Source organism: Saimiri boliviensis, chromosome 16 (genome assembly GCF_048565385.1).
Source record: "Saimiri boliviensis isolate mSaiBol1 chromosome 16, mSaiBol1.pri, whole genome shotgun sequence".
In the NCBI taxonomy this organism is placed as follows: Eukaryota; Metazoa; Chordata; class Mammalia; order Primates; family Cebidae; genus Saimiri; species Saimiri boliviensis.
In genome coordinates this window covers 87,363,216-87,390,534 of record NC_133464.1, presented here as the reverse complement: position 1 = coordinate 87,390,534, position 27,319 = coordinate 87,363,216, and the positions used below count along the sequence as shown (strand labels likewise).

At 41.0% G+C, this 27,319-nt stretch overlaps 1 protein-coding gene across 4 annotated transcripts in view; it reads left to right on the top strand.

The window, feature by feature from the left end:
- Positions 1–19,153, top strand: part of IFT88 (intraflagellar transport 88) — a 124,721-nt gene extending 105,568 nt beyond the window's left edge. For 2 of the 4 annotated variants that reach the window (XM_039473368.2, XM_039473369.2), the window contains 2 exons: positions 18,406–18,516; positions 18,764–19,153. In XM_039473368.2, the coding sequence (XP_039329302.1) occupies positions 18,406–18,516; positions 18,764–18,885 (233 nt within the window). In that variant the 3' untranslated portion in view covers positions 18,886–19,153. Of the gene's footprint in view, positions 1–18,225; positions 18,386–18,405; positions 18,517–18,763 lie in introns of those variants that run through there. The other 2 variants (XM_074387939.1, XM_074387940.1) reach the window with 2 other exon arrangements.
- Positions 19,154–27,319: the final 8,166 nt, after the last annotated feature.

Genomic DNA, 27,319 nt, shown 5'->3' with positions numbered 1-27,319 from the left:
CACTCCACTCCAGCCTGGGCCACAGAGCAAGACTCTGTCTCAAAAAATAAATAAATAAATAAATACAATAAATAAAATGCCCAAACCCTTTGATAGTAACTTACTTTAAAGAAATAATAACATTTACATATTGATCACATTATTTATGGTAGAAACATTGGGAATAAACTAAATGTTCAACTGGAAATGATTCCAAGTTGAATTATTTTCTCCACAGTTGTGTCACCTTGGAGCAGTTATTACAGGCCACTTCTTCCCCCTTAAGATGAGATCCCACAGCGAGCTTCCTTGGCTGATCTTTAAGGGGGATTCTGTTGCCATTGAGAGCTCCATAGACTTGCATCATTTAACATAACAGCTTCCAAAGATGTTATAACTTCTGAGAGAGAATCTTATTTGCAGTGGAGTGCAGTGAATAATAGTAATCACACAATGTAGTTTCCTTTGTAGTTTTCTCTAAGCAAAATAATGTTCATACAGAAATCAGTAAAATAAGAAAAATGCAGAAAATGCAAGCGCTTTTATTGGATCTTTAAAATATGTTATAGGTGTGACATCATGATTATTTATAGTGAATGCTTAAAGTAAAAGTCACCCACAGACTGTAAAGTTCCTGAAGGCAGTGGCTACACCTCCTTTTGCCTCTGCTGGGTGTGAACAACATAAGGTACTGAGCAGGAGCACAATTAACACTCATCAGAATTTAAAATAGCATCGGTGGTGTTAAAGACGAAGAAATGATACATTTTTCTTATTTTCATTACTCATATAAATGTACTATGTACTCAGTTTCACAAACCATTGAATTTAAATGATGAAAATATCTGCCATAACCTATTTAGCAAAAACGAAGGACATTGCTTTTCATCTTCTCTGTATAGCTATTTTTTCTATCTTAAGTTTATTACTGCTATAAATTATTTTCATGCTCATAACCATATTCTTTCTAAATTAGTAAAGACTGTCTTCCCTTGGAAACAATTCATTTTTATTTAGAGAGAAATTTTTACCAAAGTTTATGTAGTAAGCCTTTTATCCTTACTTATTCTGTGAATAGAGCCTGTTAAAAAAAAAAAACTCACTTTCTTGAACTCCTGGCCTCAAATTATCCTCCTGCCTCAGCCTCCTGAGTAGCTGAGGTTATAGGCTCAGGCCACCACACCCAGCTTAAAACTCACTTTCTTACCAGGGGAAAAAAAAAAAAAAAAGACCTCATATCCCTTTACAGGATCCTTTGCTAAAGAGGCACTATTTGTCTCATGGGCAAGGACCAGGCTGGCAGTCAGGAAGGTTGGATTTTGGTGCTGATCTTGCCACAGTCAGTTCACTTCACTATCCTAGGCTTGTTTTATCATCCGAAGAATAAAGGGGTTAGACTTAGCCTTTTAAATGACATTTTTGTGTTTCTACTGACTATAAAATTATTGCACACATCTATGTCTGATAGTGAGATAGTCTAAATATTCAGGGAGACTCCAAGTATAGCATTCCTAAAAATGGTGGGTTGAATGTTTAAAAAAAAAAAAAAAAAAGGAGGAGGAGGAGGAAAAAATAAGAAAATGGAAAAAAAAAAAAAACAACTTTAAAAATGCATGGCCAAGTTGGTAAGTAAGAAGGATATTCTTTGGAAGCCAAAAATATCTAGAAAGTTCAAAAAGAGTCTGGGCATAGTGGCTTACGCCTGTAATCCCAGCACTTTGGGAGGCCGAGGCGGGAGAATCACGAGGTCAAGAGATCGAGACCATCCTGGCCAACTTGGTGAAACCCCTTCTCTACTAAAATACAAAAATGAGCCGGGTGTGGTGGCACGTGCCTGTAATCCCAGCTACTCGGGAGGCTGAGGCAAGAGAAATGCTTGAATCTGGGAGACGGAGGTTGCAGTGAGCTGAGATTGCACCATTGCACTCCAGACTGGCACCTGGCGACAGAGCAAGACTCTGTCTCAAAAAAAAGAAGAAAAAAAAAAAGGAAAGTTTAAAAAGAGTAAGCAAGTGCTGGAGTTGGTATTTGCCTGGCTAATAATCCCTCATGATGGAGAGCCTCAGATTACAGACACTCATGGGGACCAAGAGATAAGGCCTGGGACCTCAAAAAGGCCAGAGCAGAGGTTGGATCAAAGAATCTCCGTTATAAAGCTAGGACTTCTCACTGGCAGTACCCTCAGTAGGTCAGCTAGAAAAGAAGCCACACTACAAATGGTGGGTTTTCACTTCGGTTCTAACGTAGAAAACAAGAAAAGCTCCTTTGATAATTTCTAACCATAAGCCCTCACTCAAATAGTTTTGGAGCTAGAATATATATCTGTGTGTTCTGAAGAACACCAAGCTGAAAATTTGGTTTAAAGTAGACTTGAGTTGGTGAGGCTACAAGGTGCCTACAAGAAATAAACTTGAATCCTCCTTAGTGGAATGCACTTTTAAGTTCCAAAGAGCCTACAGTTTAAAAAAAAAAAAGTATGCACCCATGAGGAAACAATCTGCTGAGAGTAACAACAGAAACTATAGAGTCCAGTCTTCAGAGACTACTGCATCTGATACTGTAATTATCAGATAAAGAATATATTTTAAAAGTGAGAATACAGATGTCTGAACTCTAGGACTTGATAGATTCAGATAAATTTTTTAAGATAAAGTACTGCCCCCAAAATGGATACTATTTATTGTAGAAAATGAAGTCTGCCAGATAAAAATAATTTGTAGCTCACTGGGGTACTCTACTTGTGAGGCTGAGGTGGGCGGAACCATGGGACCAAGAGCTGCAGTGTACTGATTGTTTCTGTGAATAGCTACTGCCCTCCAGCCTGGGTAACACAGCAAGATCCCATCTCCAGAATAAAATAAAATAACAATAATAGGAAGAAGAAGAAACTAAAGTTATCCAAATCACATACCCAGAGATGAATACATGTAAGTATGTACTTGTACTGCGCTTAACGTCATTTCCCATTGTATCATGCACATCTTCCTCTGTCATCAAATATTTTTATGATTTTCTTTTTTCTTTTCCTTCTTTCCTTTTTTTCTTTCTTTCTTTCTTTTCTTTTCTTTTCTTTCTTGTTTTTTCTTTCTTTCTTTTCTTTCTTTCAATGGAGTGTTGCTCATATTGCCCAGGCCAGAGTGCAGTGCTATGATCTTGACTCACTGCAACCTCCGCCGCCTCAGTTCAAGCAATTCTTGGTACCTCAGCCTCCCAAGTAGCTGGGGTTACAGGCATGTGCCACCCTGCACAGCTAAGTTTTGTATTTTTAGTAGAGATGGAGTTTCGGACGTTGGCCAGGCTACTCTCAAAACTCCTGGCCTCAAGTGGTCCACCCTCTCAGACTTCCAAAGTACTGAGATTACAGTCGTAAGCCACCACGTCCAGCCAGTTTTTTTACATTGTCTTAATGAGTAGAATTGTTGAATGGGAAGGTATGCAAAATTTTAAATCTTTTTTTTTGATAGTCAAAAACACGTAAGACCATCTTAACCATTTTTAAGTGTACACGATAGAGTATTAGCTACATGCACATTGTTGTGCAAACAGAGCTCTAGAATTTTTCCATTTTGGAAAACTGAAATTCTGTATCCAATGAACAACTTCCCTTTTCATTCTTTCCTTTCTCCTCTCCTGGCAACTACCATTCTACTTTATAAGAATTTGGCTTACATTAGCCTCATAAAAGTGGAATTTTGCAGTATTTTTCTTTTTGTGACTGGCTTATTAGCATAATGTCCTCAAAGTTTAACCATGTTGTAGTGTGTGACAAGATTTCCTTGTTTTCGAAGGCTAATAATATTTCATTGTATGTATATGCCACATATAAAAAATGCATTTATCGATGGACAATTAGGTTGCTTCCATCTCTTGGCTATTGTGAATAATGCTGAATATGGATGTGAAAATATTGAGATCCTCTTCTCATTTCTTTTGGCTAAATATTCAGAAGTAGGATTGCTAGATCACACGCTACCTCTGTTTTTTCCCCCTGAGCAACCTCCATTGTTTTTCATAGTGGCTGCACCATTTTACATTTCCTTTAAGGATGCATGAGAGATTAATTTTTCCACGGTCTTGCAATCACTTGTTATTTTCTAGGGTTTTTTTGGTGTGTGTGTGTGTGTGTGTGTGTGTGTGTGTATCTGTGTCTGTGTGTGTCTGTGTGTGTGTGTTCATCCTAATTGCTGTGAGGTGATACATCACTGTGGTTTTGGTTTGCAGTTCCCTGATGAATAGTGATATTGAACATATGTTTTTCATATGCCTGTTAGTCATTTGTATATCTTCAGAGAAATGTCTACTCAGATCCCAATGTTTGGATTGTTTTATTGTTTTTGAGTTTTAATTCTTTATATGTTTTGGATATTAACCCCTTATCAGAGATTTAGTATGCAAATATTATAGGTTGCCTATTCACTTTGTTGATTGTTTTCTTTGCTGCACAGGAGTTTTTAAGTTTAACGTAGGACCATTTGCCTGTGTTTGCTTTTCTTATGCGTGCTTTTGGTACCATATCCAAAAAATATCATTGCCAAATCTAATGTCATGTTGATTTTCTACTGTGTTTTCTTCTAGGAGTTTTATAGTTTCAGATCTTACATTTAAATGCTGAATGCATGTTGAGTTAAATTTTTGCTTATGGTAAAAGGTAAGGGTCTGATGTCATTCTTATGCATGCAGATACCCAGTTTACCCAGCACCACTTGTTAAAGAGACTGTCTTTTCTCCAGTGTGTAAAGGTCATGTGACCATATACATGAGGGGCCTTTCCCCTGGGCTCGCTATGCTGTTACATCGGTATATATGTTTTTCTTTATGCCAGTACCATACTGTTTTGATTACTATAGCTTGTAGATGTTTGAAATCAAGAAGTGTGAGGCCTTCTGCTCTGTTTTTTTCTTTTTCAAGAGTATTTTTGGCTGGCCAGGCACAGTGGCTCGTGCCTGTAATCCCACCACTTTGGGAGGCTGAGGTGGGTGGATCACCTGAGGTCAGGAATTTGAGACCAGCCTGGCCAACATGGGGAAACCCCATCTCCACATGCACCAGTAATCCCAGCTACTTGGGAGGCTGAGACAGGAGAATCAACTTGAACCCGGGGCATGGAGGTTGCAGTGAGCCAAGATGGCGCCACTGCACTCCAGCCTGGACGACAGGGTGAGACTCTCTCTCAAAAAAAAAAAAAAAAAAAAAAAAGGTGTCAAGAATGCTTTTGGCTATTTTGATATCCTTTGAGATTCCATATGAATTTTAGGGTGGCTTTTTCTATTTCTGTAAAAAATAGCACTGGGATTTTGATAAGGGTTGTATTAAATCTGTAGATGAATTTGGTTATTATAGGTATTTTACTAATATTATATCTTCCAATCCATGGCACAGAATGCCTTTCCATTTATTTATGTTGTCTTTAATTTCTTTCGGCAATATTTTGTAGCTTTCGATGTCTGTCTTTCGCCACCTTGGTTACATTTATTCCTAAATATTTTATTCTTTTTTGATGCTGTTGTAAATGAGATTTTTTTTCTTCCTTACTTTCCTTTTTGGATTGTTCATTGTTAGTATATAGAAATGCAACTGATTTTTGTGTGTTGATTTTGTATCCTGCAGCTTTGCTAAATTGGTTTATTCTAACCATTTTAAAAATGGAATATTTAGGGTTTTCTATTAAAAAAATGGAATATTTAGGGTTTTCTACATATAAGAACATGTTATTTGTGAACAGATATAATTTTACATTTTCTTTTCCTGTTTTGCTGCCTTTCTTTCTTTGTCTTGCCTGATTGCTTTGGCTAGGACTTCCAATACTCTGTTGAATAGAAATTGTGAGAGTAAAGTCGGTTTTGTTTGAAATAAGTATGACCACGCCTGCTGTCTTTTGGTTATCATTTACATGGTGTCTTTTTTCTATGTATGCCCTTATATCTAAAGTAAAATCTCCTGTAGACAGCATTAGGTTGCATTTTTTTTTTAATTCATTCAGCCACTCCATGTCTTTAGGGAGTTCAGTCAATGTATATTTAAAGTAATTGCTGATGGAGAAAGAGTTACCATTTTTAATTCTTTTCTAAATGGCTTATAGTATTTTATCCCTTTTGCTGTCTTTTGTGTTTCATTGATTTTTCAGTAATGATATGGTTTGATTCTTTCCTCATTTTCTCTTCTGAACCTTCTATCGTTATTGTCTTTGTAGTTACTATGGAGAGTACATAAAATATCTTAAAGTTACAACTTATTTTTAACTGATAACTTCAATTGCATATGAAATATCTACTCCTTTTCATCTCTCCTCACTTTTTTTTTTTTTTTAAGACAGAGTCTCACTCTGTCACCAGGCTGGAGTGCAATGGCGCAATCTCAGCCCACTGCAACCTCCACTTCCTGGGTTCAAGCAATTCTCCTGCCTCAGCCTCCTGAGTAACTGAGACTACAAGCGCACACCACTATGCCCAGCTAATTTTTATATTTTTAGTAGAGATGGGGTTTCACCATGTTGGCCAAGATGGTCTTGATCTCTTGAACTCATCATCCGCCTGCGTTGGCCTCCCGCAGTCCGCCTGCCTTGGCCTCCCAGAATGCTCCCAAATTACAGGTGTGAACCTCTGCACCCAGCCCTTTGTATATTTTGTGACTGTAACATAATTTTATAGTCATGGTTATCTTTATACTTTTGTCCTTTAAATCCTGTACATTAATTAAAAGTAATTTACACATTGCCATAACAATATTACAAAATTCTTTATCTGTCCCCATAATTAACTTTACCAGAGAGCATTATATTTCCATATGCTTTTATTTCAACTTGGAAGACTCTACTTACCAATTTTTGTTAGGTCAATCTAGTGGTGGTAAACTCCCTCTGCTTCTGTTTTTCAAGAAGTTCTTAACTTCACTTTCATTTTTGAAGAAAAGTTTTGCCAGATAGAGTATTTTTGGTTGGCAGTATTTTTCTTTAGCACTTTGAATATATCCTCCCACTACCTCCTTGCTGTATTGTTTCTTTTGAGAAATCTGCTGGTCTTTCCTTGATTGCTTTTTCTGTTTGAAATTATTGCTGACTCAATAATTTCAAATGATCTATCTTTGAGTTCATGGATTTTCTTCTGCTTGATCAAGTCTGCTAATGTTACTCTCTGGTGAATTTTAAAAATTCATTTATTGTATTCTTCAGCTCCAGTATTTATCTGGCTCTTTTCAAATTTCTAGCTCTTGTTGATATTCTTATTTTGTTCATTTGTCATTTTTCTGATTTTGTTTTGTTGTCTGTCTGTATTCTCTTATTGAGCTTCTTGAATATGATTTTTTTAAAAATTATCTGTCAGGTAATTTGTAGATGTCCATTTATTTAGGATTGGTTTCCAGAGCTTTCTTGTTGTTGTTGTTCCTTTGATTGTGCTGTGTTTCCCTGTTTCTTCATGTGCTTTATTATAATTTGTTGAGATTTGTGTATTTGAAAAGTAAAAAAAAAGCCACCTTTCCAAGTATTTACAGACTGGCTTTGTATAAGAAATGACCTTTGCCAGTCAGCCTGGCTAGAGATTATGGGCATCTCTTAAAGCTTTGATGAGGAAGCAACTTCTCTCTAGCCGTGTATGTCTAATTTCCCAATTAGAGAGGTTTGCTGGTTTTTCTATTAGGAGCTTGTAGTCCCTTGCTCCCCCTGGTGTCGGTCTGTAGTACTGTAGGATCCCTGGTGCTGCAACAAGTCAGCTAGAGAGCTCTGGCCCCAGCCATCCAATATATGCCAATTCCCCATGTGCACTCTGAGTCAGATGAGACAGAAAGCAGTTGTTTAAGCAGCCTCCCTCCCCAAAAAGCCAGAACATTGAATGTATGTTTCACTCTTTTTCTGTGGTTTTTTTTTTTCTTTTTTCTTTTTTCTTTTTTTTTTGAGACGGAGTCTCACTCTGTCACCAAACGAGTACGGTGTGGCACAATCTCGGCTCACTGCAAACCCCGCCTTTCGGGTTCAAGTAATTCCTCTGCCTCAGCCTCCAGAGTAGCTGGGACTACAGGTTCGCAACACCACGCCCAGCTAATTTTTTGTGTTTTTAGTAGAGACGGGGTTTTACCATGTTGGCCACGATGGTCTCAATCTCCTGGCCTCGTAATCCACCCGCGTTGGCCTCCCAAAGTGCTAGGATTACAGGCGTGAGCCATGGCACCAGGCTGTCGTGCTTTTCTTTACCTTCCAAGGAGGAAGCCGTGAGCTTTACTTTCTCCTGATCACGGAGAGCTGTACTAGCTTCTGTCTGTGGTAGGAGTAGTCATCTAGCATTACAACAAGAGACTGAGCTCTCTTGAGTTCTTAGCAGCCCCCAGACACCCAAAATATGCAGTGCCCCATCAGGGTTCAGAGTCAGGTGACACAGAAACCAGTCCTTCCAGCAGCCCCCCCTAAAGCCAGAATGTTTGACACATATTCCACTCTTCTCTTTCCTTCCCAAGAGAGAAGCTGACTTGGGCTTTTTCTCCCAATCATGAGCTGTGTTTTAATGCAACTGTTCTTGGCTTCAAGCTTGCTTGAGATACTCTGAATTTCGAGCTGGCTTCTGTAGTTATCATGAAGGCTTTGGGGCCATATATTTTTAAATAAGTATCTTTGTTGGGGAGCAAAATCAACGGCTTCCCTATTCCGTCATCTTGCTAACTGCAAAATATTAAATCTTTTATTCTCAGCTTGTTCATTTGTTTCCCTTGCTAACCTGATATTGTGCCATTTTAATAGATAAAACTAAGTCTTACATTTAGAATCTTACATTAGAATTATTTGAATCTTTAAATTTTGTTGAATATTTGATATATACAAAAGAATACATGTAGCACTTTTAAGTTATGAAGCATGTTTAATAAAATAAAAATTGATGAAACGATCATAAAGCAGATCTAGAATACCCACCATTACTGTCGCACCTACATGTGTTCTCTTCCTCATTTCGTCTGCTTCCTCCCAGAGCAGATAAACCTGTGGGTTTTACCTTTGGTATACTTCTAGTTTTATATTTTTCCATTCCTTTTTTGTGTATAATTTTACCATCTATGTAAACAATATATTTAATTTTGCTTCTTTTTGATCTTTCTAATAAAGGGTTTTTTTCGTATACGGAGTTCTGACTTGCTCTTTTTTCACTTATTTCTAAAGTTATGTAAGACTAAATATTTTAAGTATACTTACTGACCATTTGTATTGTTTATTTAGGGAATTATCTCTTTCTATACTTAGTTTTTTGTCTGTTTTTGTTTTTTGTTTTGTACCTTAAGTTCTGGGGTACATGTGCAGAACATGCAGGTTTGTTACATAGTTATACACATGCCATGGTGGTTGGCTGCATCCATCACCCCGTCATCTATATTTGGTATTTCTTCTAATGCTATCCCACCTCTAGTCCCCCACCCCCTGACAGTCCCTGGTGTGTGACGTTCCCCTCCCTGTGTCCATGTGTTCTCATTGTTCAACTCCCACTTATGAGTGAGAACATGCAGTGTTTGGTTCTCTGTTCTTGTGTTAGTTTGCTGAGAATGATGGTTTCCAGCTTCATCCATGTCCCTGCAAAGGACATGAACTCATCCATTTTTATGGCTGCACAGTATTCCATGGTGTATATGTGCCACATTTTCTTTATCCATTCTACCATTGATGGATGTTTGGATTGGTTCCAAGTCTTTGCTATTGTGAACAGTGCTGCAGTAGATATACGTGTGCATGTGTCTTTATAATAGAATGATTTATAAGTCTTTGGGTATATATCCAGTAATGAGATTGCTGGATCAAATGGTATTTCTAGTTCTAGATCCTTGAGGAATCACCGCACTGTTTTCCACAATGGTTGAACTAATTTACACTCCCACCAACAGTGTAAAAGCATTCCTATTTTTCTACATCCTCTCCAGCATCTGTTGTCTCTTGACTTGTTAATGATCGTCATCCTAACTGGCATGAGATGGTATCTCAATGTGGTTTTGATTTGCATTTCTCTAATGACCAGCGATGGTGAGTTTTTTTTCATTTGTTTGTTGGCTGTATAAATGTCTCCTTTTGAGAAGTGTCTGTTGCTATCCTTCCTCCACTTTTTGATGGGGTTGTTTGTTTGTTTCCTGTAAATTTGTTTAAGTTCTTTGTAGATTCTGGATATTAGCCCTTTGTCAGATGGGTAGACTGCAAAAGTTTTCTCCCATTCTGTAGGTTGCCTGTTCACCCTGATGATAATTTCTTTTGCTGTGCAGAGCTCTTTCGTTTAATTAGATCCCATTTGTCTATTTTGGCTTTTGTTGCCGTTGCTTTTGGTCTTTTAGTCATGAAGTCTTTGCCCATGCCTATGTCCTGAATGGTATTGCTTAGGTTTTCTTCTAGGGTTTGGGTGGTTTTAGGTCTTATGTTTAAATCTTTAATCCATCTTGAGTTAATTTTTGTGTAAGATGTAAGGAAGGGATCCAGTTTCAGCTTTCTGCATATAGCTAGCCAGTTTTCCTAATAACATTTATTAAATAGGGAATCCTTTCCCCATTGCTTGTTTTTGTCAGGTTTGTCAAAGATCAGATGGTTGTAGATGTGTGGTGTTACTTCTGAGGCCTCTGTTCTGTTTCATTGATCTATATCTCTGTTTTGGTACTAGTACCATGCTGTTTTGGTTACTGTAGCCTTGTAGTATAGTTTGAAGTCAGGTATCATGATGCCTCCAGCTTTTTTTTTTTTTTTTTTTTTTTTTTTTTTTTTGCTTAGAATTGTCTTGGCTATGTGGGCTCTTTTTTGGTCCATATGAAATTTAACGTTTTTTTTTGCAATTCTGTGAAGAAAGTCAATGGTAGTTTGATGGGGATAGCATTGACTCTATAGATTACTTTGGGAAGTATGGCCATTTTCACGATATTGATTCTTCCTAACCATGAGCATGAAATGTTTTTTCATCAGTTTGTGTCCTCTCTTACTTCCTTGATCAGTAGTTTGTAGTTCTTGAAGAGGTCCTTCATGTCCCTTGTAAGTTGTATTCCTAGGTATTTAATTCTCTTTGTAGCAATTGTGAATGGGAGTTCACTCATGTGGCTTTCTGTTTGTCTGTTACTGATGTATAGGAATACTTGTGATCTTTGCACATTGATTTTGTATCCTGAGACTTTGCTGAAGTTGCTTATCAGCTTAAGGAGATTCTGGGCTGAGACGATGGGGTCTTGATATACAATCATGCGGTCTGCAAATAGAGTCAATTTGACTTCCTCATTACCTATTTGAATATTCTTTATTTTTTCCCTCTTGCCTGATTGCCCTGGCCAGAACTTCCAAAACTATGTTGAATAGGAGTGGTGAGAGAGGGCATCTTTCTTGTGCTGGTTTTCAAAGGGAATGCTTCCAGTTTTTGCCCATTCAGTGTGATATTAGCTGTAGGTTTGTCGTAAATAGCTCTTGTTATTTTGAGATACGTTCCATCAATACCGAGTTTATTGAGAGTTTTTAGCATGAAGGGATGAGGGATGTTGAATTTTGTCAAAGGCTGTCTCTGCATCTATTGAGATAATCCTGTGGTTTTTGTCTTTGGTTCTGTTTATGTGATGAATTACATTTGTTGATTTGCATATGTTGAACCAGCCTTGCATCCTAGGGATGAGGCAAACTTGATCATGATGGATAAGCTTCTTGATGTGCTGTTGAATTCAGTTTGCCAGTATTTTATTGAGGATTTTCACATGGATATTCATCAGGGATATTGGCCTGAAATGTTTTTTGGTTTTTTTTTTAGTTGTGTCTCTGCCACGTTTTGGTATCAGGATGATATTGGCCTCATGTAATGAGTTAGGAGGAGTCTCTCTTTTTCTATTGTTTGGAGTAGTTTCAGAAGGAATGGTACCAGCTCCTCTTTGTAACTCTGGTGGAATTCGGCTGTGAAACCCTCTGGTCCTGGACTTTTTTTGTTGGTAGGCTATGAACTGCTGCTTAAATTTCAGACATTATTATTGGTCTAGTCAGGGATTTGACTTCTTCCTGGTTTAGTCTTGGGAGGATATAAGTGTCCAGCAGTTTATCTATTTCTTCTAGATTTTCTGTTTTATTTGCTTAGAGGTGTTTATAGTATTCTCTGATGGTAGTTTGTGTTTCTGTGGGATAGGTGGTGATATCGCCTTTATCATTTTTTATTGCAACTATTTGATTCTTCTCTCTTTTCTTCATTAGTCTGGCCAGCAGTTTATTTTGTTGATCTTTTCAAAAAATCAGCTTCTGGATTCATTCAGTTTTTTAATAGTTTTTGTATCTCTATCTCCTTCAGTCCTGCTCTGATCATAGTTAATTCTTGTCTTCTGTTTTTGAATTTTTTTTGTTCTTGCTTCTTTAGTTCATTTAATTGTGATGTTAGGGTGTCAATTTTAGATAATTCCTGCTTTCTCTGTTGGGCATTTAGTGCTATAAATTTCCCTGTACACACTGCTTTAAATGTGTCCCAGAGATTCTGGTACATTGTATCTTCATTCTCATTGGTTTCAAAGAACATCTTCATTTCTGTCTTCATTTTGTTATTTATCCAATAGTTGTTTAGGAGCAGGTTGTTCAGTTCCATGTCGTTGTGTGGTTTTGAGTTAGTTTCTTAATCCTGAGTTCTAAATTGATTGCACTGTGGTCTGAGAGACTGTTACAATTTCCATTCTTTTGCATTTACTAAGGAGTATTTTACTTCCAATTATGTGGTCAATTTTAGAATAAAGGTGATGTGGAGATGAGAAGAATGTCTATTCTGTTGATTTGGGGTGGAGGGTTCTGTAGATGTCTATTAGATCCCTTGGCCCAAAGCTAAGTTCAAGACCTGGATATCCTTGTTAATTTTCTGTTTCATTACTCTTTCTAATATTGACAGTGGGGTATTAAGGTCCCCTACTATTATTGTGTGGGAGTCTTAGTCTCTTTGTAGGTCTCTAAGAATTTGCTTTATGAATCTGGGTGCTCCTGCACTGGGTGCATATATATTTTTAAGATAGTTAGCTCTTCTTATTGCATTTGATCCCTTTACCATTACGTAATGCCCTTCTTTGTCTCTTGATCTTTGATGGTTTAAAGTCTGTCTTATCAGAAACTAGGATTGCAACCTCTGCTTTTTTTTTTTTTCTTTCCATTTGCTTCGTAAACTTCCTCCATCCCTTTATTCTGAGTCTTTGTGTGTCTGTGCATGAGACGGGTCTCCTGAATACAGCACACCAATGGGTCTTGACTCTTTGTCCAGTTTGCCTATCTGTGTCTTATGGAGGCATTTAGCCCATTTACATTTAAGGTTAATATTGTTATGTGTCAATTTGATCCTGCCATTATGATGCTAGCTGGTTATTTTGCCCATTAGTTGCTGCAGTTTCTTTCTAGGGTCGACGGTCTTTACAATTTGGTATGTTTTTTCAGTGGCTGGTACTGGTTGTTCCTTTCTATGTTTAGTGCTTCCTCCAGGAGCTTTTGTAGGGCAGGCCTGGTGGTGACAAAATCTCTCTGCATTTGCTTGTCCATAAAGGATTTTATTTCTCCCTCACTTATGAAGCTTAGTTTGGCTGGATATGAAATTCTGGGTTGAAAATTCTTTTCTTTAAGAACATTGAATATTGGCCCCCACTCTCCTCTGGCTTTAAGGTTTCTGCTGAGAGATCCACTGTTAGCCTGCTGGGCTTCCCTTCGTAGGGAACCCAACCTTTCTTCTGGCTGCCCTTAGCATTTTTTCATTCATTTCAACCCTGGTAAATCTGACAATTATGTGTCTTGGGGTTGCTGTTCTCAAGGAGTGTCTTTGTGGTGTTCTCTGTATTTCCTGAATTTGAATGTTGGCCTGCCTTCCTAGGTTGGGGAAGTTTTCCTGGATAATATACTGAAGAGTGTTTTCCAACTTGGTTTCATTCTCCCCATCACTTTCAGGTACACCGATCAAAGGTAGATTTGGTCTTTTCATGTAATCCCATATTTCTTGGGGGCTTTGTTCATTTCTTTTCACTCTTTTTTCTCTAATCTTGTCTTCTCGCTTTATTTCATTAAGTTGATCTTCAGTCTCTGATATCCTTTCTTCCGTTTGATTAGTTCGGCTATTGAAACTTTTGTATGCTTCATGAAGTTCTCGTGCCGTGTTTTTCAGCTCCATCAGGTCGTTCATGTTCTTCTCTAAACTGGTTATTCTAGTTAGCATTTTATCTAACCTTTTTTCAAGGTTCTTAGTTTCCTTGCATTGGGTTAGAACATGGTCCTTTAGCTTGGAGAAGTGTGTTATTACCCACCTTCTGAAACCTGCTTCTGTCAATTCGTCAGACTCATTCTTCGTCCAGTTTTGCTGCCTTGCTGAAGGAGCTGTGATCCCTTAAAGAAGAGGCATTCTGTTTTTTGGAGTTTTCAGCCTTTTTGTGCTGGTTTCTTCCCTTCTTCATGGATGTATCTTCCTTTGGTCTCTGAGGTCAGTGAACTTTGGGTAGGGTCTCTGAGTGGACACCTTTTTGTTGATATTGAAACTGTTTCTTCTGTTTGTTAGTTTTCCTTCTAACAGTCAGGCTTCTTTGCTGCAGGTCTGCTGGAGTTTGCTGGAGGCCCTCATTGCCTGGGAATCACCAGCAGAGACTGCAGAACGGCAAAGATTGCTGCCGGTTCCTTCCTCTGGTAGCTTCATCCCAGAGGGTTACCTGCCACATGCCAACCAGATCTCTCCTCTATGAGGTGTCTCTTGGCCCCTACTGGGAGGTGTCTCCCAGTTAGGATACACAGGGGTCAGGGAGTCACTTGAGGAGGTGGTCTGTCCCTTATCAGAGCTCAAACATTGTTGGGAAATCCACTGCTCTCTTCAGAGCTGCCAGGCAGGGACGTTTAGGTCTCCTGAAGCTGTACCCACTACCATCCCCTTTTCACAGGTGTTCTGTCCCAGGAAGGTGGGGCTTTATTTATAAGTCTGTGATGGACGGCTGCCTTTTTTCAAAGATGCTCTGCCCAGCAAGGACATCTGGTGAGATACTACCTGCAGCTGCTGAGCTGTGTCAGGCTCTACCCAGTTCAGATTTCCCAGCAGCTTTGCTTACACTGTGGGGTTGAAACCACCTACTTGAGCCTCAGCAATGGCGGACACCCCTTCTCCCACCAAGCTCAAATAACCCAGGTTGAGCTCAGACCGCTGTGCTGGCTGCCAGAATTTCAAGCCAGTGGATCTTAGCTTGCTGGTCTCCGTGGGGGTGGGACCTGCCGTGCTAGACCGCTTGGCTCCCTGGCTTCAGCCCCCTTTCCAGGGGAGTGAATGGTTCTGTCTCACTGGCATTGCAGGCACCACTGGGGTATGGGAAAAAAAAAAAAAAAAAAAACTGTTGCGGCTAGCTCGGTTTCTGCCCAAACGGCCACCCAGTTTTGTGCTGGAAACCCAGGGCTCCTGTGGTTGTGTAGGTACCAGAGAGAATCTCCTGGTCTGCAGTTTTGAAAACTGTGGGAAAAGTCCATTACCTGGGTGGGAGTTCAGGAAGTAGTCCCTAATGGCTTCCCTTGGCTAGGAGAGGGAGTTCCCCAGCCCTTTGCACTTTCCAGGTGAGGTGATGCCCAACCCTGCTTCAGCTCGCCCTCCTTTGGCTGCTCCCACTGTCTAACCAGCCCCAATGAGATGAACCAGGTACCTCAGTTGGAAATGTGGAAATCACCTGCCTTCTGTGTTGAGCCGCACACTGGAGCTGTTCCTATTCCGCCATCTTGCCTGCCTGTTCTATACAAGCTTTTTTTTTTCTGGTATATATAAGCTTCAAGATTCCCTTTAACAGTGAATTTTATGATTCTAAGATTTTTCTCATAAATAAAATTTGGACATTTTAATTGGTTAATAATTTAGATAAATTGGCCGGGCGCGGTGGCTCAAGCCTGTAATCCCAGCACTTTGGGAGGCTGAGGCGGGTGGATCATGAGGTCGAGAGATCGAGACCATCCTGGTCAATATGGTGAAACCCCGTCTCTACTAAAAATACAAAAAATTAGCTGGGCATGGTGGCACGTGCCTGTAATCCCAGCTACTCAGGAGGCTGAGGCAGGAGAATTGCCTGAGCCCAGGAGGCGGAGGTTGCGGTGAGCCGAGATCGCGCCATTGCACTCCAGCCTGGGTGACAAGAGCGAAACTCCATCTCAATAATAATAATAATAATAATAATAATAATAATTTAGATAAGTTGATCTTCAAATTCTTATTTTCTGAACATACTCGTTATGTAACTTCCCACCAGGAGATAGTAATATTACTGTAGTAATGTGCATATCGTAATTTCCAAAATAGTTTCATTTTATTTAAGCATAAAACCTACCAAGGCTTACAAATGCTTATTGATTTATTTGTACCTGCCCATGTATGACATTATTACTCCATGAAAGTTAGTTGAAAATGATGAAACCACAGTATTCACAGTATTACCCACACTAGTCCTTATAATGAAACTTTTTAAAATTGCATTTATAGTTTTTCAATTGGACAACTGAAATTTTTCAGATGAAGTCAGGTTTTATTTTATTTATTATTTGTTTATTTTTATTTATTGATTTTAGAGACGGGGTCTCACTGTGTCACCCAGGCCGTGTGCAGTGGTGCTGTAGTAGCTCATTGCAGCATTGAACTCCTGGGCTCAAGTAACCCTCCCACCTCATCCCCACAAGCAACTGGGACAACAGGTGCATGCTGCTCTACCCAGCCAAGTTTGCCAACTTTTATTTTTTTAAGGTTTGCTTTTTCTACAAAATTTGAATCTTTTAGGCTAGGAATTGTACATTTGGATTTCAGAAGGGTTTGGGGTGCCTGAGGGAGCTATCAGGTTATTTTGGTAATTTACATCTATATGAAAAGTTAAATAATGTTGTGGTTACTAAAATGAGGGTGTGTTTCTGACATTCCGTAGTATTCCTCAGTGAGCAGCTCTGTGAGGCATTTCTATCTTCTCTCTCTAATGGGAACACCTGCATTTTTGTGGAGACATTGGTTGTCACATCTTATGCACCCATGAGTCATAGAACTGTTCCTGCCCTTGCCCTTCATTGACTGCAAACCCTAAGGCAAGAAGACCTGTGGACCACTCCCTCCCAACTTCATTTTACCTTTCTCACCCAAACTTTTCTTCTCATGTACTCATTCATCTTTTAAAAGATTGCTGTATAGTTATTGTGTATATGTTTGGTGACTTATCTTAAACTTTCCTTGGAGACAGGTAGGATATACATTATTCAGGAAAAAAAAAAGTGAAGTAAAAGAAATATTCCTAGAGCAATGTTTTTCAACTTTATTGACCTGAGCTCACTCAGGCAGTTTAAAAGACACCCATATACATTTCTGCATGGAAAAAATTAACTTTGTTTTAACCAAAAAAAAGGTGGGGGAGCAAAATAATTTAAAACATGCTAAAGTATGTAGACACATATTCAATACACTAAAGAACTTTATTTTCCAGTAACATCAGTGCTACGGGAAATGATAAGGTTTTGGATAAGAACCTTAGAGAAGACTTATTTTTTTGGGTCAATTGGCCAATCTTAAAATTTGGGAATTTTAAAGTCCGTCTTGTTCTAATTTATTCCCAGAGACATTATCAGTAAACTAAAATGCAAAGGTATATTCAAAAAGAAATGTGTTTATCAGTGTTTATCAGTGGACCACTCTTACTAAAAACGAGGCTAACATAATAGAAAAAATACCACTGTAGGAATTCTAAGGGGAAGAAAGGAAAATTGTGGGGCTAGAGGAGTGGTTCTTTAAGAAAATATCACAGCAATTTCTGGTTAAAAAGTACTACTAACATTTCCTACTAATGTTAGTGTTCGGCTCTATCTGAAAATCCTCACCGATACAGATCACATTTTTTTAAGGCAGCCATTGCCTATTTGGGCAACTGTGATTCTTTTTTAAGTTTATCATTATATCAAGCCAAAATCTATCCTGCCGTGCGGGGGAAGTCTAGTCCTCTTCTGTATGAACGTACTTCAAATGTTTGAAGAAAGTGCTTGTGTGAACTAGGTTCTCTGCCCACTAGGTTAAGCTTACCCAGCCTCCTCTGCTGTTTTTCATGGAATGGGGTTTTAGGGCCTCTCTCCAGCCTGGATAGGAGGTTGACGACGCAGCTCACGCTGAGCTTGTGACTTCCCATCTGCTGTTTCTTCAGGTGCTTTGTTCTTGGCTAGATTATATTAGTCAGGGTGATCTCTTACTTCTCATAAGTTCGTCCATAAAATTGAAACCTATAACAAACACACATTTGAAAGAATAAGTATACAGACTACTCTTAAATGATATTTTATCTATTTTATAGATTTCCCGCAAGAGATTTCTTTCAAATTTCAGAAAACAAGAATTACATCCCTAAGAAGCTGGCTTCCAAGTGAAACCATCTGCTTGTTTCTTGGGAAATAAGTACGCTTTAAGATGCATAATGTAGTTTTATGTTTTCTCAACATATTAAACAAATGCATTTTTATTTTTGTGTTTTCAGATAGTGGCCAGGACTGTAGTGCCAGTAGTAAAGGCGAACGACTGAGTGCCAAACTCAGAACTTTACCTGGGACAAATGAACCTTATGAAAGTAGCAGTAACAAAGAAATAGGCAAGTGCTCCCCACCCGCTTCCTCCAGGCATAGCAGGTCTGAAGAAGACTGGTGAGACGGCAGAAAGGTGTCGCCGGGAATGCTTACGAATTCCGTATTTACAGATAAAATTTAAAATGACTTGGGAGACCGTTTCTGTTCACTCTGAGTTATTCATTTTGATTATGAGCCTGACTGGTTTCAACTTTGTTTTGTTTTGTTTGTTTACATAATGCTAACAGGACAATCATCTCTTTTGAAACCTAGATGCCTCGTACGTGGACCCACTTGGCCCTCAAATAGAAAGACCAAAAACCGCAGCCAAAAAAAGAATCGATGATGATGATTTTGCTGATGAAGAATTAGGGGATGATTTGCTTCCAGAATAATGTTCACTTTAATATGATATTTATTAAAGGAAAGAAATTGCCTTATGCGATCATCCTCATGTTAAACTTTGGATTAAATAACGTTTATTTTTTTTTTAACTGTCGAAACTTTAAATAAGTGTATTCTATTCTGTAAGTATGCATTTAAGTTGTTTTTTTCTTTTAAGGAATAAAAACATGTAAAACTAATACTTTAGGCCGGTGACTTCTTTACCTTTTGAAAACATTGACACACAGGAAGAAATAAATTTCGTAACACAACTTAGTACATATATGTGTACGTAATCCTAAAAGTTCGCCCTTATTATTGCAGTACATGCTAATATTTTCTGTAATTGCATTCAAGCAAAGTGCTAGGAGTGGAATCGCTACATTGATTTTATGGCTTGCAGCTTGAAAAATGCTGTGTGGACGCAGGCACAACTAATTTAGATTCAAACTTAAATTGCTTGGAGTCTGGAAATTCTTTGGAAGATTTGCCTCAGGGGGATTAGAAACACTATTAAAACAATTATGTTTTGGAAGCAGCATAAAGGGTAATGAGATAAAGCACCAAACCCTAACCCTAGTGCTCTCTCCCCAGTGTCTTTCTACCTCAGCCCAGCGGTGTGCACCAACAGCACAGAGCAGTAACAACTCAGACTGCTTTTCCCATTGTGACTTAGCGGGGTGGGGGCAGGACTGCCTGCATTTTTCTTTAGCAACATGTTTGGCTGGTCCGGAGTCTGCAGAGGAATTACAATGCTGAGGAAGTCAGAAGTAGCTTATCTCTAACACTATACTAAAGAGAAGGGCCCCTTCAATCTTACTTACCATTGTCTCTGCGATGTGCATGCTACTGTTAGATGCGGGGAAGGAAAACCCAAGCTAGACCACACTCCTTGCTCCCAAAGTAGGTTATGCGCTAATGCATGAGACACCCAGCAAATACACTAGACATCCAGTATGTGCAGAGAATCATTCAAGATGTGGGGGATACTGTAGTGAACAAGAACTACACCTTGCCCTCAAGGAGCTTAAATCTGGTGGGGAAGACGGAAAGTATATTTGGTTTGTTTGAGACAAGGTCACTCTGTCGCCTAGGCTGGAGTGCAGTGGCACAATGTTGGCTCACTGTAACCTCCACCTCCCGGGTTCAAGAAATTCTCTTGCCAACCTCCCAAGTAGCTGGGATTACAGACCTGTGCCACCACGCCCAGCTAATTTTTTGTGTCTTTCGTAGAGACAGGGTTTCACCGTGTTGGCCAGGCTGATCTCAAACTCCATCCACCTCGGCCTCCCAAAGTGCTGGGATTACAGGGGTGAGCCACTGCACCCAGCCCAAAAAAAAAAAATATATATATATATATATATATCTGGTTACCCAGGCTGGAGTGCAATGGCGCGATCTCGGCTCACCGCAACCTCCGCCTCCTGGGTTCAGGCAATTCTTCTGCCTCAGCCTCCTGAGTAGCTGGGATTACAGGCACGCGCCACCATGCCCAGCTAATTTTTGTATTTTTAGTAGAGACGGGGTTTCACCATGTTGACCAGGATGGTCTCGATCTCTTGACCTCGTGATCCACCCGCCTCGGCCTCCCAAAGTGCCGGGATTACAGGCTTGAGCCACCGCGCCCGGCCCAGAAAATATATTTTTAAAGGACTCTAGGTAATTGTTAATTACAGTCAAGAGAACAAAATGGAGTAATGCAATAGGTGGTGATTATGGAGGAGGAGGTCTAAGAGGTGGGCTTGGTATTAACACTAGAATGGTGAGGAGAAGGCAGTGCTCTGGGCAGAAGGGGCAGCAAGTACCACACACTGAAAAATGAGCGATGTGGATGTGTCACGGCGTCATTGGGCTACCGTGACAAGGAGCGAGAGTTTGGGGTCCAGCAATGTGGGTGGTGTGCTCTTTAGGCGGGAAAGGGAAAAGAGATGAGATCCAAAAGGTAGGCAGGGTTTAGACAAGGCGTCCCCAGACTTTTTACACGGGGCCAGTTCACTGTCCCTCAGACCGTTGGAGGACCGCCACATACTGTGCTCCTCTCACTGACCACCAATGAAAGAGGTGCCCCTTCCTGAAGTGCGGTGGGGGGCCGGATAAATGGCCTCAGGGGGCTGCATGTGGCCCGTGGGCCATAGTTTGGGGACACCTGGTTTAGACCATGGAGAGCCTTATAAAGACAGTTTGATCTTACTCTATCATAGAACAGCCGCTAGAGGGTTTCATGCAAGGGAGGTGAGTGAAATGCTTTGACTTAGCCTTTAGAAACCAGTCATCACACTGGTCACCATGACGATGAAGGAGGTGTGGGATGGAAGAGTGGAAACTTCTAGGAGTAGCCTGAGTGAGAGGTGAAAGCAATTGAGACCAGGATTTCAGCAACGGAAATTGTGAGAACTGGTCAGATTCAGCATCTATTTGGAGACAGAGCTGAGGAGACTTACTAATAGATTGGACATGGATTGCGAGGGAAAGAGAGGAAAAGATGATGCCAAAAATTGTGGCTAAAACGGAGTGGCTAGTGTTGTCTTTTTAGTAAGACAGGAATAGGCCGGGAGCGGTAGCTCACACCTGTAATCACAGCACTTTGGGAGGCCGAGGTGGGCGGATCACAAGGTCAGGAGATTGAGACTATCCTGGCCAACATGGTGAAACCCCGTCTCTACTAAAAATGGAAAAAAAAAAAAAAATCAGCTGGGTGTGGTGGTGCACGCCTGTAGTCCCAGCCACTTGGGAGGCTGAGACAGGAGAATTGCTTGAACCCAGGAGGCGAAGATTGCAGTGAGCCGAGATCGCGCCACTGCACTACAGCCTGGGCGACAGTTCGAGACTCCGTCTCAGAAAAAAAGGAAGGAATCGATTTTGGGGGGAATGAGTAGCTATGTTTTAGCCATGTTAAATTTGTCTCTTAAGCATTCGATTTCAGATACAAAGAATGCAGTTAGACCTTAAAATCTGGAGGTCACAGAAGAGGTGAGGGCTACAGGTAGAAACGTGAGAACCATTTATACACACTTCGTACTTAAAACCATGAAACTGAATGAGATCACTTAGCTCTGACAGGGAGGATAGAGAAACGAAGTATAAGCAACGTGCTCGTGAGTACAGGAGAAAAAGGATGGCTCAGCAGAAGAGACTGAGAAAAACAAGTGACTAGGAAGTGCCCGAATTCAAGATTCCATTTCTGAGGACACAGTAGGTCACGGACAGCCTCTGTAGCAGCTAGGGGGAGAAAGCAAATCATTGCAAAAATCATGTTCAAAGCCTCTGGAGAGCTGTGGAAGCAACCACACTGAAACTGCAGAGAGGAAAGAGCCATGTAACGGCTGATCCTGCCTGTTTTTCTGGAGACATCTGCCAGTTCTAGGCATGCGCTAAGAGCTGGGCTTTCCCCAGGGAAAAGGCGTCATCTAGAGGGAAGAAAAACTAGCAGAGCTTTGGGTGGTCACGTGGGGTTGGTATGAGAAACTGCAAACTCAGAGAAGCCCCAAACGTCTGGCCGGCTTTTCACCCTGGGGCATTTGCTGTTTCAGGTGGGGTCATGCTGCAGGCTGGGGAACTGGATGGAGGCTTTTAAACGCTTAAGTCTCCCATAGGGTACAATGTCCTGCTAGACGGAAGGGCTTTCCACAAGATATTTGTTATTTAGTCTACCCTCAAGATATTTGCTATTTTGGGGACAGGTATAGTGGCTCACACCTGTAATCCCAGCACTTTGGAAGGCCAAGGCAGGTGGGCCACTTGAGGTCAGGAGTTCGAGACCAGCCTGGCCAATATAGCAAAACACTGTCCCTACTAAAAATACAAAAATTAGCCAGGCATAATCCCCAATAATACAAAATTTAGCGAGCTGTAATCCCAGCTACTCAGAGGCTGAGGCACAAGAATCTCTTGAACCTGGAAGGCAGAGACGGCAGTGAGCCAAGACTGTGTCACTGCACTCCAGCCTGGCAACAGAGCAAGACTCCATTTTGAAAAAATTTTTAAAGGTTATTTGCTATTTGTGAATCTACATGGAGGCAGGAGGCTGAGGATCTAAATTCAAAACATGGAGGGGCCAACCTGACTCTCTTTCTGTCTTTCTCAACTGAGGAGACAAATCTTCTAAGCTCCTAGTTAAAAGTCTAGAAGGACAAACATGAATCAAGAGTGGACAGGCCCTTGCAAAAACTCCAGCCCAGGCTGGGTGAGGTGGCTCATGCCTGTAATCCCAGTGCTTTTGGACGTTGAGGCAAGAGGATTGCTTGAGGCCAGGAGCTCAAGGCCAGCCTGGGCAACATTGTGAGACCCATTCTCTACAAAACATTAGCCAGGGCATGGTGGCATGCACCTATAGTCCCCACTACGTGAGAGGCTGAGGCAGGAAGATCACTTTAGACGGGGACTTCAAGGTTGCAATGAGCTGTAAACTGTCACTGCACTCCAGCCTGGGCAACAGAAGGAGACCCTGCATCTCAGCTCAACCCCTGGCTGGATTGAAGTAATTAGTCCCGAGTCCTGTCTGCCTCACAGAGGAAAGAGGACCTTTCTATGGTAACAGTATCATTTGCAGTCTCTATGGTTCTTATATATGCAATGCTTGGCATGTAACAAAGAAAGTTACTAGAGGGCAAAGAGTCAAGAAAATATCACCAGCAATCAAGAGAAAACATAAATAGAAGCAGTCCCCTAGACAACCCAGATAATGGATTTAAGAAACAAGGACTTTATAACTAGTGTGTTAAATGAATAAACTGGATAAAAAGATGGAAAATTTCAACTGAATGTTGGAATCTGCGAAAAAGATTCAAATAGACAACTTAAAATTGAAAGACGCAATATCTGAAATTAACTTATTTGGATGGATTGAAAATGTACCAGACACAGCAGATGTCAGAATTAGTGAATAGGTCAATAGAAAAATATCCACACTAAAGCAAAGAGAAAGTAGACTGGAAACATAAAGCAGCTGATAAAAGACACTTGGGACACAGTCAAGAGTTTAAATAATTATAATAGGAATCAGGAAAGGAGTGGAAGGGAGAGAGGGGTAGAAGTAATATTAGAAGAGAGAATGGCTACAATTTCCCTAAATTGTTAAAAGACATCAAGTTACAGATTTAGGAAGTTCAGTGAACACCAAGGAGATACAGAGAAGGTTACTCTGTAGTTACACTGTGCTCAAACCGCTAAAAACACCGGGGAAAGTCCTTCAGATAACCAGAATTACAAGGACACAGTACTTCCAGAGGAACATTAATAAGATTTACAGCTAACTTTTCCATTAAAAACTGGGGAACCAGAAGACAATAGAATGGTGAAAAAAAAAAACAACCTCTGCCAATCTAGAATTCTATTCCAGTGAATATATCCTGTAAACTTTAAAGTTAAAAGACTTTTCAGGCCAAGCACGGTGGCTCATGCCTCTAATCCCAGCACTTTGGGAGGCCGAGATGGGCAGATCGCTTGAGGTCAGGAGTTCAAGACCAGCTGACCAACACAGCGAAACCCCATCTCTACTAAAAAATACAAACATTAGCCCAGTGTGTTGGCAGGTGCCTGTAATCCCCGCTATTCAGGAGGCTGAGGCAGGAGAATTGCTTGAACCGAGGAGGCGGAGATTGCAGTGAGCCAAGACTGTGTCACTGCACTCCAGCCTGGGCAACAGAGCAAGACTCCATCTCAAAAAAAAAAAAAAAAAAAGACTTTAGACAAGCAAAATTTGAGAAAAGTAATTACCAGACTAGTTCTATAGAAAATGTGAAAAGTCCTACAGGCTAAAAGAAGATGATCCTAGGAAGAAGCGTGAAATGACAGAAACTGATGACAAAGTCAAAAAATAATGAAGAGCACCGGAAAGGTATGGGGATATATAAAAGAATACTATTTAAAACAACAACAATAATAATGCCTTGTGGGGTTTTAAGATACACAGAAATAAAATATTGATCATACTAGTCCACAGATTAGGATTGGGCATTAAACGAAGTTTCCTGTGTCATTCAGACAGTGCTAGACCATAATGTGGGGTGTTTTGCAGAATGTATAATTAAAAATCTAACAGTACAACTAATGAGAATGGAAAGAAGGATCAAATCAGCTGAGTGCAGTGGCTCAAGCCTGTAATCCCAGCACTTTGAGTGGCCGAGGCAGAAGGATTACTTGAAGCCAGGAGTGTTGGCAACAAATTAATACCCTGTCTCTATAAAAAATTAAAAAATAAGCCAGGCATAGTGGCGAGTGCCTGTAGTCCCAGCTCCTCGGGAGGCTGAGGTGGGAGAATCACTTGAACCCAAGAGTTTGAGGCTCCAGTGAGCTATGATGGCACCACTGTACTCCAGCCTGAGTGGCAGAGCAAGACACTGTCTCTGAAAATAAATACACAGATTAATAATAACTAATAAATAAAATAAAAATCACCACTTTGCAACCACCATAATATTAATGAATCCAAGCAAGAATCATCACTGATTGCTAAAGCAGGTGAAGGAACTGTCTGATGACAGTAGCGTATTTACATAGCCCCGAAGTTTTCTCCAGGAATTACTTATTAATTATAAGAGGAAGAATCGTGATTTCATATTGGAGAAACCTAGTGGGACCTTAATCATGACCAAAGTGAACAGAGCCAGTAATGGGATGAATAAAACCCCTGTGCCTCCTGACATGAGGCACGGAAAAGATCGAAGATTACCCGGTCCATATTCCTGCCAAAAACAGAGCCTAAACCGAATCATGAAGAAGCCTCATAAACTGAAGAGCATTTGCTAGAATAACTGGCCTCTACTTTTCAAAAATATCAAGGCCATGAAGGACAAAACCTGTCCGAGGAATTGTCCCAGATAAAGGAAGACTGAAGCAGGCCAGGTGCGGTGACTCACTCCAGTAATCCTAGCAGTTTGAGAAGCCAGGGGTGGGGGGTTGCTTGAGGAGAGGAGTTCAAGACCAGCCTGACCAACATAGTGAGACCCCCGTCTCTACTAAAAATACAAAAAATCAGCTGGGCCTGGTGGTGCGTGCCTGTAATCCCAGCTACTCAGGAGGCTGAGGCAGGAGAATCGGTGGAAGCTGGGAGGCGGAGGTTGCGGTGAGCCGAGATCGCACCATTGCACTCCAGCCTGGGTGACAGTGAGACTCTGACAAGAAAAAAAAAAGAAAGAAGGAAGCAAGAAAGGGAGGGGAAGGGAGGGGAGGTGGAGACCAGAAGGAAGGGGAGGGGAGGAGGAGGAGAGGGAGGAGGGGAGGAGGAGGGGAGGGAGGAGGAGGGGAGGGAGGAGGAGGGGAGGGAGGAGGAGGGGAGGGAGGAAGGGAGGAGGAGGGGAGGGAGGAGGAGGGGAGGGAGGAGGGGAGGAGGAGGGGAGGGAGGAGGGGAGGGGAGAGGTGGAGGGGGGACGGGAGAGGCGGAGGGAGGAGGGGAGGGAGGAGGGGAGGAGGAGGGGAGGGGAGAGGTGGAGGGAGGAGGGGAGGAGGAGGGGAGGGAGGAGGGGAGGAGGAGGGGAGGGAGGAGGGGAGGGGAGAGGTGGAGGGGGGACGGGAGAGGCGGAGGGAGGAGGGGAGGAGGAGGGGAGGGAGGAAGGGAGGGGAGAGGTGGAGGGGGGACGGGAGAGGCGGAGGGAGGAGGGGAGGGGAGGGGAGAAGGGGGAGGAGGGATGAGAGGGTGGGTGGAGACCGGAGGGGAGGGGACGGAGGAAGACTGAAGAGACATGTCAACAAAATGCAATGCATGATCCCTGATGAGATCCGGGACTGGGGAATTTTGCTTTAAAGGACCTTATAGAGACAGCTGGTGAAATGCGACTAGGAATGTACAGATGCTCCTCAACTTGTGATAGGGCTGTGTCCTGATAAAACCCGTTGTTAAAAGTATTACAAGTTGAAAATGCATTTACTACCCTGATATACCGGTCACAAAGATGAAAAATCGTAACTCAAACTATCGTGAAATCCAGACGCTCCTCGACTTACCATAGGGTAAGATTTAACGATAAGGTAAGTCCTAATAAGCTCATCACAAAGCTGAAGAATCAGAGTTGAACAATCATAAGCTGGAGACCATCTATATAAGTATCTGTAAATGCCTCAGTTTTCAGAATTGCACTATGGTTCCATAAGTGAATGTCTTTGTTCCTGAGAGATACACACTGAGGTGTTGTGAGACAGAGGGTCCTGATTTCTGTTCAGAAGAAAGCACACTGAAAAAGCAATGAGAAATGTCAGCAAAGTGGAGCTGAGTGAAGCGTGTGTGCAGTTCCTTTATACTCTTCTCACCACTTTTCTGTAAGTCTGAAATTATTTCAAAATAAAAGTTTTGTTTGTTTGTTTGTTTTTTAAGCAAATGTAGCTGGGCATGGACTTGGGAGGCTGAGGCAGGACGACAGCTTGAGTCCAGGAGCCGGAGGTCACCGTGGGCTGTGATGATTAGTTATTATTTATCTATGTATTTATTTTCAGAGACAGTTACACCGCACT